This window comes from Carya illinoinensis, chromosome 16 (assembly GCF_018687715.1).
Source record: "Carya illinoinensis cultivar Pawnee chromosome 16, C.illinoinensisPawnee_v1, whole genome shotgun sequence".
NCBI lineage: Eukaryota > Viridiplantae > Streptophyta > Magnoliopsida > Fagales > Juglandaceae > Carya > Carya illinoinensis.
The window spans coordinates 9,704,874-9,719,556 of NC_056767.1; the positions used below are offsets into that span (position 1 = coordinate 9,704,874).

Genomic DNA, 14,683 nt, shown 5'->3' on the forward strand with positions numbered 1-14,683 from the left:
AGGCGTGCTTCATTGCTTCTCTCCAGTGTTCGTTGTCCAAGAGGGCACGATCATCACACTTCCATGCTGCTCGTGGTCCCCAAATTCCCCAAGTAAATCACTGAAAGCACACAGGTTCACTCATTTATTTCCTTTGCAAGTTAACGACTTGGGCTCACTTGATTTACATATGCAAGTGGCCTTCTTGAATTAAATATGGACTTCAGGCTACGACTCTTGTACGTGGGCCTTTTTGTGATAATTTCTTTCCAGGTTCTAATTCTTGATAAATCTTGGAACATCATAAGCTACATGAGTCTATCTGAATTTAATTAAGGATAAAAAAATTATTTTACATGTCAAATAAAGTTAAATCATATTATCTAATTAATACTCTTATTTTAACATATAAAACTCTTTTAACCCAAGGTATTTAAGGGTATTAATATCGCATAATTGATTTATCAAAAACCCAAAGAGTCGCGACCACAGTTTGTAAGCATCCCCAAAAGTGGCAGGAGACTGGACCAGTATCTGATTTTTATTTGTTTAGGTAGTTGCAGTTGGTGTTGTAGTGGAGGTTAGACGTCGATAGCATTAGCATCCAAAGCCGAACCAAAAATGTTACTTCTGAGAAACCGCCTACTCCCTTCTCCTTCTTTGTTACTTCTGCCTAAATCCACATCTTTCCCCCTCTCTATCCCAACCTGTCTCTCCCACTCCACCCGCCGCCAATATCCAACCCAGAATGCAACATCAGCCTCTGCCTCGAAGACCACTCAAACACCACCTATCTCCGATGCCGCCCGGTTCGTCCGGACAGTCCTGTTTGTTCCGCCCGGAGTTGACCCTGACGAGGTCACCGATGACATGGTGCTACCCGGCTCGAATATCGTGGTCGGACCCTACACGGGTGACTCCCGGATTAAGGAAGTGGAGTTCGTGAAGAGCAGCGGAAGGGCCAAGGATTGTCCCAAGGATGACCGACCTGAGTTTGCAATTTTGGGTCGCTCTAATGTTGGCAAGTCTTCACTTATCAATGCCCTCGTTCGCAAAAAAGAAGTTGCTCTTACATCTAAGAAACCAGGTTTTGGTTTTAATTCGTCCCCACCCCTAAAACAAAAGTAGTGTTTTCTTTCTCTTTTTAGTAGTTTCATAGGATTTGGTCTCTGGTTGTTTTCAATTTGTTGTCTTATTTGTGCAGGAAAGACCCAACTTATCAATCATTTCTTGGTAAACAAGAGCTGGTATATCGTGGATTTGCCTGGTTATGGGTAAGCCTGGGCTACTAACTCTAAACAAGTTTGAAATTCAATTTTTAGCTTAATGTCTTTAAACCTCTTTACTTTATGTGAATTCAGTGGATCAATGTGTAGCATATAAGCATAGTTAGTTGGAAGAGACAGACTGATATGCATTTCAAGGATTTGAATTTGCCAATTTGTGTCTGTGTGTAGATATGTTCACGACATTCTATATCGTTTGAACTCATCTCCAGAAAGTTTTGATCTTTCTACTGGAGTATGGTTAGCAGGACTCTGTATCTTGCTGACACTTGGGTTGAGACTTGATAATCCTTGGATTCTTGATTTCTGTTATATTCCTATGTGATAATAAATATATAGGGCTCTCCTTGAATGCTCGATAACTGTCTTTTGAGGAATGATTATTCGATCTATGGAGATCTTACCTCTTTTGGGGGTTTTTTTGCCACAGTAGGTGCATATTGCTATGTCTTTCCTTACCTTTTTTCTTTTTCATTTGTGTGCGCGAGCTTGTGGACAGTGCACAGAACAAGCATGCATAGCAATCTCTCCATGGCTGCATTAACAGCTATAGTGCGGTACATGAGACCGTGCTAATTGTCTCCTGCAAAATTACTTGTTGATTTTTGTGTGTGTGTGAAGGTTTGATTTTGTTGTGGGACCCATTAAGAGATGCCAAAAATATTTAGTCTGTAGTTTTCTCAAGATTGCCTTACCCAATGATTGTTATGGCTGTGTGCAAGTGGCATCGCAGTATCATGTTCATGGTATTTGTGGACTACTTACATAGTGGTCTTGTTCCCCTTTATATCCTTTTCGATTAAAACAAAAATATTGTTGCAGAAGTATTTCACTGCTGTACGTGAGACACAGATTCTCTCTGTTGTGAATGTTGTCAATTCTTTTTTCTTTTATTGGTAAATAAGATTTTATTGATCGTAGGAATAGGCAAAAGCCCAGGTACAGGGTCATGAATGTTGTCAATACTTCTTCGGTGGAGGGTCTGATATCTAGTCCATCAAAATATTTGATCTCTCCCTCAGTTGTGGTAGGTCAAAATTGCAGAACATGGTCAGTCTGGGAGTGAATAGAACTGAGCATTGTCCTTTTCCTCTTTGGGGCTGGGCATCATGAACCAAATGGTGCTAGTGTTTTCCTTTCAAATGTATTTGTTCATCTGAATATTGAAGATTGCTTCCTTCTGCTCTTTTGAAGTTCTAACATTACCAACATGCATACTTTTGTTTGTTTCTGGTTTATGACCATCTAGTCACTTTTAGTCTTGAATCTAACACTTAGAGGAACCTGCGTTTTAGTATATCTGAATGGAATATGAACATCAAGCATCATTTATGTGGATAAGAAGATACTTATAAAAAAAATAAAAATTATGTGTATGAGGATGTTGTGAAAGGAATTTCCATAGCAATGAAGGTTTTTTTGCTTGTTGGGTTTTGGGAGCTATTTTGCATGTCTAGAACCCATTCTTGTAGATGAATATTACAATATAGAGAAATAATTGTGGCCATTTCTGTATAACAGAAGGATATATGTGATGGAATGGAAACCTTAATTATCTTGTTTTTCCTTTCAATTCAATATTTGATATCGACACCCATTGATACTATAGAATATCTTCAGCCAAATTGATGCTTAGCGGTTCAATTCATTTGCAGGTTTGCTAAAGCCCCAGATGCTTCTCGAATGGATTGGTCATCTTTCACCAAAGGCTATTTTTTAAACAGAGATACTCTTGTTGCTGTCCTTCTTCTTATTGATGCAAGTGTTCCGCCTCAGAAGATTGACCTGGACTGTGCTAATTGGCTTGGACGGAACAATGTATGATTTTCTGTCGTGTTAAAGATCATACTTTCACTATCACTAGGTTACGGCCATAATGCTAATCGCAGTCCTTATCATGGTATATCTACCTTTTTTCTGTGTGCTTCAGATACCGTTGACTTTTGTTTTCACAAAGTGTGACAAAATGAAGGCAAGCAAAGGAAAGAGGCCCGATGAGAACATCAAGCTCTTTCAACAGCTGATCAGACAAAATTACCGGGAACATCCCCCATGGATCATGACCAGCAGTGTCACTGGTTTGGGCAGAGATGAGCTACTCCTACATATGTCTCAGCTAAGAAACTACTGGGATCAATAGGAACAGTTTCAAAGCCAGATGTAAGAGAAGGTACTAGGTAGGCTTTTTATTTGAAAGAAAGCTTGCAAAGCCAAAAAAAGTACATCTTTGTTATAACAATGCATAACACAAAAAATCCCAAGGACATGAAGTGAGTCTTCTATGGTGTTATTTTCTAAGGTGTTATTTTCTAAGGTTCATGTCCTCTGATTGGATCTTTTTGAAATGTAAGAGAGATTTGTACATTGACTCCATGGTGAGCTACACCATTCTCCATGTGTATATAAATGCATGATATGAGGTGCTTTCCTGAAAGATTTTTGTTCAAAGTGGTCGGTGTGTGTGAATGTTTTTTTTTTTTTTTTTCGGTTGAAATTCTCATAATCATTCCTAGACCAAAGGGCATATCTATCCTCAATAAATATATATCTGATTATTCCTTTCGTATTTGAGCCAAATCTTAGCGAACCTAGAGTCTGTTATAATGCATTTTTCATTGCTTGTCATATTTAAATAAATGCACCTTTAATAACTATATATTATGAAGGGCTCTTGAAACTATTATTCCAGTGTGTCATGAACCATGAATTAATGTTTCAAGAAAGTCTTCCCCGGTTGCTACACAATTCCCTAGCTATTGGGTACATCAGGTCAGGGATACTTGATGTTTGGTTGGTGTTGGCTTGGAATCCAACTTGGACTTCGGCCCTTGCTCTATATGGTGATTGCCATACATTTTACGAGAGGACTTCGATGACTGACGGGGCTCTAAAAGTGTCTCCGGCAACAAAATTATAAATTATTTTTGGGCGTCCCTAAAAGTGTATCTCGTGATGAAACAGTTGGTGTTAGTGGTTACCGGCCGCTAAAGCAGCTATGAGGTGATGGAAAAAGATCACTTTGGTAGCATTCATGCTAGTATAAAGAAATTGACTCCTCAATTCGATTGACTAATGCTATATACTACATTTTCATTATTCTGTTTCTGTCTGTCTGTTATACTGTGCTGATGTGTTATTATCCATCAATTATTAGATTGACTTTTATTTATTAAAATGAAAAGTTAAAAAGTTGATGAATAATGTCACGTCATCACTAGGATAAGAGTGCGACAAAGATGCAATATGTAACATTTCAAATTGACTCAATAAATCAATATAGTGCAATGACTTCAACAACTGCAGAATGCCAACATGTAGAGCATTTCATACTATCTTCTCACTCTAGCCCCTAAATGACATTGTCGCAACAGTTAATTGTGTCAATATCAAAGAAGATTACAAAATGCACGGTGAACTATTTTCTTTGATCTATTTTTGGGGATTCTTGGACCTCTTGAGTTGGGTTTTCAATTATCTCAACAGTAGTGGGTGCTGGTTGAGATATTTGACCGTTTGAATTGGGAATACCGTATTCTCTAGAAGGTGTTTTTGAAACTTCAAAGGAAGTAGAGTGGATTTTCGTTTGTGTTGAACAATTTGACCGATTTGATAGGTGTCTAGTGCTTGTTGAGTCTTGACCTGCACCTATACCATTAAGACTGCCAATGTCTTTTTTGTCTTGCAATGACATTGATGCTTTCTTTCTAAATGTATGCGAGCGAAGGTCTCTTTCAAGAAAAGTTTTTAAAATAAGACGAATTCTTCCCAATATTGAGTCTCCTGGACCAAAGGGTTTGAAGATGTGCTGCCTCTCCTTGTAAAAGAACATAGACACAGAGAAGATGAGAGCTGATAAAGAAGCAATCCCAGCAATGAGAAATAGGCCCCAGAAGCTAGTGAGGCCAAGACTTTCAGAAGAAACTTGGGCATTGGAGTCTTCACAATTGGTTTGTTTCTCAAACCATGCACTTTCAATCTCTTTCATTTTCCCTCCTTCTTTCACATTCAAGATTGCCCTAGAAACATCTGCTACAAGAGGTGAACCTCTTGGGAATACCTGCAAAGCATACAACAAAAAGAAACCTAATATGATACTACTCTTCTAGCTACACAAACAGACATACAGATGAGAAATATGTAAGGAATTGAGCTTACAAAGCCAAACCCATCAGTTTTATAGATTGATGCAGCCATGGTATACTGGGAGCAATATTGTCCTATAAACAGCTTCATGTAAGGGATCTCATCAAAAGCAGCAGCTATACCACCATTGGCACTTCCTTTAGACAAAAGCTCATCACATTCTTCTATTGAACTATACTGCTTAAACTGAGATTCCTTAAACGACATTTCTTTTAAGATTCCAAACACAAAAGAACCTTTTTGGTACCCAACCGTCTCCCCATTCTTAATAAGCTGCTTGACCTCAGTAATTGTTGGTTGGAGCTGTCGAACTGTCAGGAGAGATGCCAAACTCGCAGTGTAACTTTGAGTAAGAATGAGCAATACAAATACCCATATGATCACTACAAACCTAGTGCAGTTGTTTATCACTATCTCCCCTGTAAATTGAATTCATAATGGTCATACAAAAGAACATAATTGCATCATAAATATGAAGTTAATATCCTATAGAGCTTTGCCATAAGAGTTTCTAAGATATCAATTAGAAATCATTCAATAAAAAAATACTGATATGGAATAAAAGAGAATAATTGGCAATTAAACTGCTAATGAACTGAATATCTCTTAACTTTGCTCCTTGATCCCCATTAAACTTATCAATAATGAACTCTTATAGTCTCATCAAACATATTTATGTTGGTGCCTGACAACAAAGGCAGCTTCAGTAATCTTTAGTAGTAATATCTCTTAAGTTTCCAGAGCTAGTGCTTTGTGCATATAATGGCCATGTATCTAGTATTTTCTAGTATTAACAATGAAACTAGAAAATTGGAAAGGGGACTTACGTTGTGCGAAAACCATGGTTGAGAAAGCATACCATAAGCTTGTCCCAATCTGATGTGAGCAAGGTCCACGAAAATCTTCATTTACTCTGTGTTCAAGAAGCCATACCACAAAGCCAATGAATACAAAGAAACAACCGCTTGTCATCCAAAGGTCCCAACTTAAAGGCTTCAAGAACACCCATGCATTTTTCCTCCTATTATCTCTGAGTGGCACTACCATTGATACTCCAGATTCGGTGAATGGCAATGTGAAATCCACAAACTTAGACCTATTTGCTAAGATTGTTGTATCGCCAACCACAGCATCAAAGTTCTGTCAATCAAAATATTTACTTCCATTGTTTCAATTAACAACATGAGTTCTTTAATTTAGGGCTCCAAATTTTATGTGACTTTTTAAAATAGTAAGAATCATGAAGATTTTACTGACCTGAAGAAATACTTGATCGACCAAATCATTGCAAGTACCTTCGAACGGAATGAAGTCGTAGCTAACAGCATATGGTAATGATTCCACTACAGCATTGAAGATGTCAATACAATACCCAGTAACATGTGTTCTGTCAGTGCTACGATCATATATGACCTTAACAAATTCACTGAAACCATTCTTCGCTGGCACTCCTATTCGTAGCTTCTTTCTATTTGTTGGAATCTCCCAACCTTTAGGGACAGAGGTTAGATCACCAGGCCATATAATAGGTCCCAGATTGTTCTTGGAAGTAGAATATTTGCTTGTGTTCTTCGAATTCAATTCCCTTCTGAGTCCATCTTCTGGTGTCCAAAATCCAACCTGTCTTCCTCCATTACCATTCACATTAATTATCTGAAAAGTTGATGATTGTAATTGCCCATTAAGAAGATTGAACTCCCCAGCAAGGCCTCTAAACTTAGTATCCTGTATCGCTTCACGAAGTTTTGGACCATCTTGGGAGATCTCAAAACTTTCAAGATCAATTAAGTTGCTCGAAGCATTTGTCTTTTCAACCCCGAGATTTGTAGTCCCAACCTTCTCAACTGCCATGGCTAAAGCTGAAGCAGCATCATAAGCCCACAAGCCAAAAACATTCAAATCAATATCTGTAATGGTTGGGTTGTCTTGTTGGAATTTCATTTTCCATCGAACTATAAAACTTTCAAGCTTTTTTGTCTTTGATACATAAGTCTTCACACCCAATACCCCTTGCATTGAGGCAAGAACTGAAAGTTCTTTCGACCCAACAAAGTTGGCTATCCCATTGGTAATGATCCAAACATAACCTTCACTCATCATTCCAATCTCTTTTGCAATTGTGAAAACTCGAGAACTGAGATTATGCGACATGTGCACAATGAAAACTCTAGTTTGCATTGTCATCAACTTGTAAAGTTCTCCACTGATTTCTCTATCAGTGGCCAATGGAGAAATGACACTTCGATAGGGAACACGAACATCAATATCTTGCAAGGCATCAATCAAGTAAGGTATTATACCTTCTCCATACTCGTTGTCTATATAGATAGGTACGGCTTCTCTCCATCCAAAAGCTTGAATAATTGCACTTATGGCTTTCACTTGAGATGAGTCGTTTTGAGCAATTCGAAAAAAGTATGGACTACGAAGTGAAGTAAGAGAAGGGCTTGTTGCTGAGAATGATATGATGGGCACCTGAGATTTATTCCCAAGATCAATGACAAAGTTTGCCTGCATTGAGTTTTGTGGCCCTATGATGGCTTTCACTTCTGTATTTTTTATTAGGTATAGAGCTGTGTTTCGAAAACCAAAGAAAGGAAAAAACATGATTTAGTTTCCATTCACATGTACTCAATGAATAGCCATTGGGAAATCAGGGTAAAATATAGCACTTTCCAATGAATCAGTTTAAGATTAATGAACTTCAAATTAAGTAATGCCAGAGTTTTAGAATATGTATGCCCCGTTCCACGCATTGCCTTTAAAAACTAGTACACTACCCATGTTATATAAAAACAAAACGTCAAAATCATGATGGCAAGCATCTACAGAATGATTCACTGACTACAAACTATTATCAAATCCTTTAATAAACTCCCAAAATGTAGCATTCAGTTCATTACCAAACAATAATGCTACCATAGTTATGTCATGTCTATTATGTTATGTCAAAGAAATATCACAGCCTACAGTTGATGGGCTTTATTTTACAGTCGTTAATATTAATAAAAAAAAATAAAACAAAAAATGAATGTTACATTCTTTTTTTTTTTTCTTTTTAATATGACCTAGTAGTGCCATGTGGCACTGCCACGTTAAGCGGTCCAGTTGAACAGTAAACTCATATGGCCAAGGAGCATTTTCCATATCAAAATTTCTCTTTAAATGAATGTTTTTACAATTAGAAATCAAAGTTTGTTCTTCCTGCATGCGACCAGAATAAATTAAATAGAAAGTAGTTAATTAACATCAAGATAATTATTAATTCACAAATTACCTCGTAATAAAGTATTATAGAGACTAAAGGACACAAAAGCTATATTATATGATATAGGAAAACTCTATATATTACTTTTTTACCTATACTACACTTCTGTATGAGAGAGACAGAGAGATTACGTACCTGCAACAGCAGCTTGGACAACATCATTTCTGGAGTCCCTGGGGTTGAGGACCAGCCTAGTTTTGTAGTGAGTATGAGAGGCATAGAAGTCGGAAAGAGCCATGTTGATGCAACTCATCCCGACCTTCCCATTCCACCCATCCAAGTCCAAAATCACACCCACATCAACTGGGGTTACTGTCGTGTTTTGTGCCTCGGCTGCCTTGATCATAATCCTTTCGGAAAGAACAATGAAGAAAAATAGAGAACAAGCTGCAATTCTGGGAGGGACGTTCCAGCTCATGACCATGGTTAGGACGTTTGGCACATTAAACTTGGATATTTGTCTTGAATACTGGAAACCTTTGACTTTCATGTTAAGCCACAAGATACAGGCGCCACAAGATACTTATTTGAAAAGTAAGAACGTGTAAGAATGGAAGAATACGAAAACAAACCAACTACTAATCAAATGATATTCCACACGAACAATTAAAAAAAAAAAACCGATAAATCATTGTCAACTGATCTAGAAGGATGACGATCCAGTGATAATGCATGGTTGCTGAGAAATTTCATACGTACCATTACAGGGGACAGAAAATAGACAACAATTAAAGTTCAATCGACAGCATGCAGTACATTCATGCAAGCTCATGTTCACAAGTTAATTAATTTGTTGCTGGAAGAAAAAAAGTTCATAATCTTTTTTATAGAAATTGTTAGAGCCACAAATATATTTCACAAGAGTAAATGTTGGGCACAGCTATGTTCATTAGGTGAGGAAAGAATTACGAGCGACTTAATACCACAGTCACATGAGGCTCACGTGAGAGAGCACAATGGACCGAATTACATTAAAAGCACCGTATAGATTCAAAGATAAAAGTCAACCACATGTATCTCTATAATATTGGGGCTTGTCCACATATCCTAGAAGGGTGGAACTGACATGGAAATCTAACAAACTACCTCACGATGAGATTTGGATCTCTGAAGAATAATTTGAGCTAGATATCCACACTAGATAGATGCCATTAACGACTGAATCGTGCTAGAGAATGTAACATACCAAAACTGGACACTGAGAATCTTATCTATAGAGAAGTCTTGACATAACATGTCAATACAACCTTCATAAATAATCAACCGGGGGAGAGATTCTAGGGTGATAGCATGATCATAACCTTACATTAACTTAAGCATTGGTGGCATCCCCCACTAGGTACCCCAAGTTTTTCTTCCTAGTTGCAGGTTGTTAGGGCACGCCATAGGCATACTGAAAATTGCATCAATAGTTTGGCGTCACCAAGAAAAGTAGCAGTCAAGTTCATAATCATCGCCATAGACTATTTTACGAATTGGGTAGAAGCAAGGGGTTGGAAATGATTACGGCCAACAACATTATACTCTTCCTCTAGAAGTCCATTGTGTATCGGCTCGACATATTACGAACACTAGTATAGGAAAACGGAAGGCAGTTCGACTAATACGACCAATATAGAGATTGTTGCATAGAACTAAGGATCGAAGTCAAATACTCTTTTCCCAACCACTCATAGGCTAACAGGCAAGTGGAGGTGACGAACAAGACTGTGTTTAGCATGGTAAATAAGAAGCTAGCGAGCCAAAAAGGAATGTGGGCCAAAGAGCTCTCGAGAGTGTTATAGGCGTACAAAACCACCATAAGGACCCCAATTGGGGAAGCACAATTCGCGATGACCTATGACAGTGAGGCAATGATACTGGTGGAGATCAACATGCTGAGTCATCAAGTCCAACACTAATGCGAAGAAATAAACAACAAAGGTTTGGAGGGAAACCTTGATATGCTGGAGTAAAGGAGAGAAGAGGTGGAGGTAAGGGTTGCAACCTATAAGAGAAGAACCACACAATACTTCAAAAAGTCAAGCCCTAATCATTCAAATTTAGTGATCTCATGCTAAGAGAAGCATGAATGTCAACCAATAAGCAAGAAGAGAGAAAGCTCGGACCTAGATGGGAAGGAATGTACTGATAGTAGCAAACAACGGACCTGGCTCATACCATCTAGAGGACATCAACAGGTCATACCATCAAGGGGACATCAATGAGAAGAGACTACCCCCACCAATGGAAAGTAGAACACTTAAAAAGGTATTTCATTTAGATGATTTCATGTAATTTAAATGTGCGATAAAATAACCTTTCTATGAGTCTACAATATTTTTTGCACATACTTATTGTATGCACCTTTAAACGAGAACTATGATACTCTCCGGACAATCAAGTTGGGTGTTAGCAATGCGCATGTGATTGGGGTTAGACTTTGCCCAAGTAGCGGTCGAGAACATCTCCCACACACTCATCAAGCCGGGTGTTAGCAATGTGCATGCAATCGGGGCTAACTCTTGCACTCGGTCATCAAAGGCTAACAATGCACAGGTGATCAGGGTTAGCCTTTGCCCATGCAGCGGTTGAGAACATCTCCCACCCATTCATGAAGCTGGGTGTTAGCAATGCACATGCGATCAAGGCTAACACCCACACCTGACAATCAAAAGCTAACAACGTTCTTGCGATCGAGGTTAGCTTTTGCCCAATCAGCGGTTAGGAATATCTCTTGCCCACTCATCAAGTCGAGTGTCAGCAACGAGCTTGCGATCAAGGCTAACACCCACCCCTGGAGATCAAGGGCTAACAACACACATGCGATCGAGATTAGCCTTTGCCTAAGTAGAGTCCACATTAGCTGGAGGAACAAGAAAACAAAATTGGCCTTTAAAGGAACAAAAAGGTCAACAACAAATAACCAGATACCAAAAAGAATAGGTACACAATGTGGCAAGCCTAAACCAAGCGAACTCGAGATAGGATACTAAAAGTTAACAAATCAACAATACAAAGCAAGACATAGAAGGTCAAATTCATAACAGAATATTACATAACATAGTAAGTGTATCACAAGGCACGAGCCTATCAAAACCCAAGGCAGAATATTACAAGACAAAATATTTTAAGAATAGTATACAAAATAATAGGAGGAACAAGCCCAAGCCTAAGGAGTTGAGCTGCTAGCTGGAGGATGGCAACGTGGCTAGTTCAGGAAAGTATCGGGCATCACATCAACCCAAAGAGACTCTAGGAAGAGTATGGCGGCCAAGTTAGGGAGAACGAACTTCAGATCCAAAGTCTTTAAGTTTGCCCCCGGTACGTTAACAAAAACCTCTTTTACCTCCTCATCCGAAGGTTATATTTAACCCCACATCACCGGTCACAAACCCGTATAGCCACGGAGAGTTGAGGGGAAAGGCGGACAGTCTCACCCCTAGAGGATCTGAGCTCGATGCCCAACTTGTCAACACACTGTTGAAACCTGGCAAGTTTTTGCTTCACAGTCTCAATTATGAACTGGAGTTGGAAGTAATGCCCATCGAATTGTCTCAGCTCCTCCCCAATATATTTGAGCCTAGTTGATAACTTGCATAATTTATTATATTTTATCACTCTTAACTTTAAACTTTAGTCTATTTTATTTATTTTTGTTGATTTTAGGCTTCATTGTTGTTATTTAAATTTTATTTTAGATTTGAAGAAAATGAAGATCTAAAGTTCACCTGAGCTATTTAAGAGATAAAGATCAAGTTGAAGTTTTTAAGACATTAAAGATAGAAGCAGATTTTCGAAATAAATGAGGAAGAGAGATTTTCAAGAATCAAAAGAAGTCGAAGTTGATGCTGAACAAAATATGAAGATGTTGAAATTCAAAAGGAAGGGAAATTGGAAACTGGGCAATGTTTGAAATTCTATGTAAAAAAACAAAAACATAAAAGGAAGAAGAAGAAGATTGAGATGGTTCAAATTGAAAAGGGGTTAAACAGAAATTATTTTATTTTATTTTTTTTAAAGGCATGCAATATGGGCCAATATTTTTGAATTGAGGAAGAAGTAACGCTGGGGGCTTTTCTTTTGGTTTGACTTGGTCTTCATGTAATCAACACAGCTGGGTTTGACTTGGCTTTAGGCGCTAGCATGCATGGAATACCGGAATGCTCTTGGTTTGCCCGAAATGGACGGCATTTGAATTCATTTCTTTTCAGCTTGGCTCTTGGAGGACGCCATCTAGAGAAAAAATTTGAAGAAAGAAGTGGAGGAGACTATAGACTACGACGAGGAGTTATTTTCTTCAGTGTTTATTTTCTTCCATTCATTTCAAAAAATTATGGTGAATTCATTTATATTGAATTTGATTTTTAGCATGAATTAAATTTTCTTTATTCTAGGAAAATGATGTAATCTAATTGCGAACTATACTTGCTTGTCTATGCTAATTTGAAATAATTCTCTTCTAAGAACTAATGCAATTAGAAGCATAGAGGATCTACAAGGGAAAGTAGTTGCTGACCAGGCAGGCATAAGTGCAGTGTTCACAGGTTATTTTTCCTCACTCTTTACTACCTCCTGTCCCAATGGCTTTGATGACTGTTTGTATGCCTTGGAATCAAATCTTACCATTGATATGAAATCTTGGCTCTCAAAGTCTTTCATTTGAGAGGAAGTCAAAGCTACAGTTTTTGAGATGAATCCTTTAGGTTCACCTGGACCTGATGGATTTCCAGCACATTTCTATCAAAAACTATGGGAGGTGGTGGGTGAGGAGGTCTGTTCTTATGCCCTCCAAGTCCTCAATCAAAATGGTTCCCTCCAAGATGTAAATGACACTTATATCTCCCTTATTCCCAAAGTGAAAAACTCCAAGAAAGTAGCTGAGTTTAGACCAATTAGTCTTTGTAATGTATTATACATTTGTGTCTAAAACTCTTGCTAACAGGCTGAAAGGTATTCTCCACAATCTTATATCCTTGAATCAAAGTGCATTTGTACCTGGTAGACTCATTTCAGACAATATTTTAGTAGCTTATGAAGTCCTACACTCCATGAATTCAAGAATGAAAGGAAAGAGAGGTTGTATGGCACTAAAACTTGATATGAGTAAGGCATACAACAGGATAGAGTGGAGTATTGTATAAGCTGTAATGACAAAGATGGACTGTTCTTATGCCCTCCAAGTCCTCAATCAAAATGGTTCCCTCCAAGATGTAAATGACACTTATATCTCCCTTATTCCCAAAGTGAAAAACCCCAAGAAAGTAGCTGACTTTAGACCAATTAGTCTTTGTAATGTATTATACATTTGTGTCTAAAACTCTTGCTAACAGGCTGAAAGATATTCTCCACAATCTTATATCCTTGAATCAAAGTGCATTTGTACCTGGTAGACTCATTTCAGACAATATTTTAGTAGCTTATGAAGTCCTACACTCCATGAATTCAAGAATGAAAGGAAAGAGAGGTTGTATGGCACTAAAACTTGATATGAGTAAGGCATACGACAGGATAGAGTGGAGTATTGTATAAGCTGTAATGACAAAGATGGACTTTCCATTAAGATGGATCAAGCTCATTCAGTCTTGCCTTAACTCAGTATCCTATTTGATTTCGGTTAATAGGGAACCACAGAGGAAATTCATGCCCTCAAGGGGACTTAGACAAGGAGACCCTGTGTCCCCTTATATATTCATCAGGTGTGCTGAAGCCCTTACCTCACTCCTGAATAGAGCTAAACAAGATGGACAGATTACACCTACACCAATTGGAAGAGGCCCCATCACAGTTAATCATCTATTTTTTGCGGATGACAGTTTACTCTTCTGTCAAGCAACAACTAAGGAGCTCTCATGTGTCCTCAAAATTCTTGAAGTTTATGAAAAGGCATCGGGTTAGGACCTGAACAAAGATAAATCCACAGTCTTATTTAGTACGAACACTAAGACAATGGATAAGGCCCAGATTTTGCAGCAAGCAGGAGTCAAGGCTACTAGTAACTTTGAGAAGTACTTGGGGTTACCTGCTC

At 38.2% G+C, this 14,683-nt stretch overlaps 2 protein-coding genes across 2 annotated transcripts; one reads left to right on the forward strand and one right to left on the reverse strand.

Annotated features, from left to right (window-relative positions):
* Nucleotides 1-458: 458 nt before the first annotated feature.
* On the forward strand, nt 459-3,699 carry LOC122299773 (GTP-binding protein At2g22870). The gene is made up of 4 exons (XM_043110209.1): nt 459-1,066; nt 1,184-1,253; nt 2,921-3,083; nt 3,196-3,699. Exons 1-4 carry the CDS (start codon nt 601-603, stop codon nt 3,403-3,405), a joined length of 909 nt encoding a protein of 302 aa, XP_042966143.1. The 5' UTR covers nt 459-600; the 3' UTR covers nt 3,406-3,699.
* Nucleotides 3,700-4,583: 884 nt separating this feature from the next.
* LOC122299772 (glutamate receptor 2.2-like) lies at nt 4,584-9,182 on the reverse strand. The gene is made up of 5 exons (XM_043110208.1): nt 8,812-9,182; nt 6,666-7,981; nt 6,236-6,548; nt 5,421-5,827; nt 4,584-5,322 (listed from the first exon to the last, which is right to left on the reverse strand). Exons 1-5 carry the CDS (start codon nt 9,164-9,166, stop codon nt 4,681-4,683), a joined length of 3,033 nt encoding a protein of 1,010 aa, XP_042966142.1. The 5' UTR covers nt 9,167-9,182; the 3' UTR covers nt 4,584-4,680.
* Nucleotides 9,183-14,683: the final 5,501 nt, after the last annotated feature.

Excerpts from the sequence above, each read along its gene's own strand:
- LOC122299773 (XM_043110209.1), top strand. The coding sequence starts at position 601 with ATGTTACTTCTGAGAAACCGCCTACTCCCTTCTCCTTCTTTGTTACTT. Across the intron at positions 1,254-2,920 it reads GTGGATTTGCCTGGTTATGG|GTTTGCTAAAGCCCCAGATG; the intron begins GTAAGCCTGGGC and ends ATTCATTTGCAG. Across the intron at positions 3,084-3,195 it reads ATTGGCTTGGACGGAACAAT|ATACCGTTGACTTTTGTTTT; the intron begins GTATGATTTTCT and ends TGTGTGCTTCAG.
- LOC122299772 (XM_043110208.1), bottom strand. The coding sequence starts at position 9,166 with ATGAAAGTCAAAGGTTTCCAGTATTCAAGACAAATATCCAAGTTTAAT. Across the intron at positions 7,982-8,811 it reads TGTCCAAGCTGCTGTTGCAG|CTCTATACCTAATAAAAAAT; the intron begins GTACGTAATCTC and ends TTCGAAACACAG. Across the intron at positions 6,549-6,665 it reads TCGATCAAGTATTTCTTCAG|AACTTTGATGCTGTGGTTGG; the intron begins GTCAGTAAAATC and ends TTTGATTGACAG.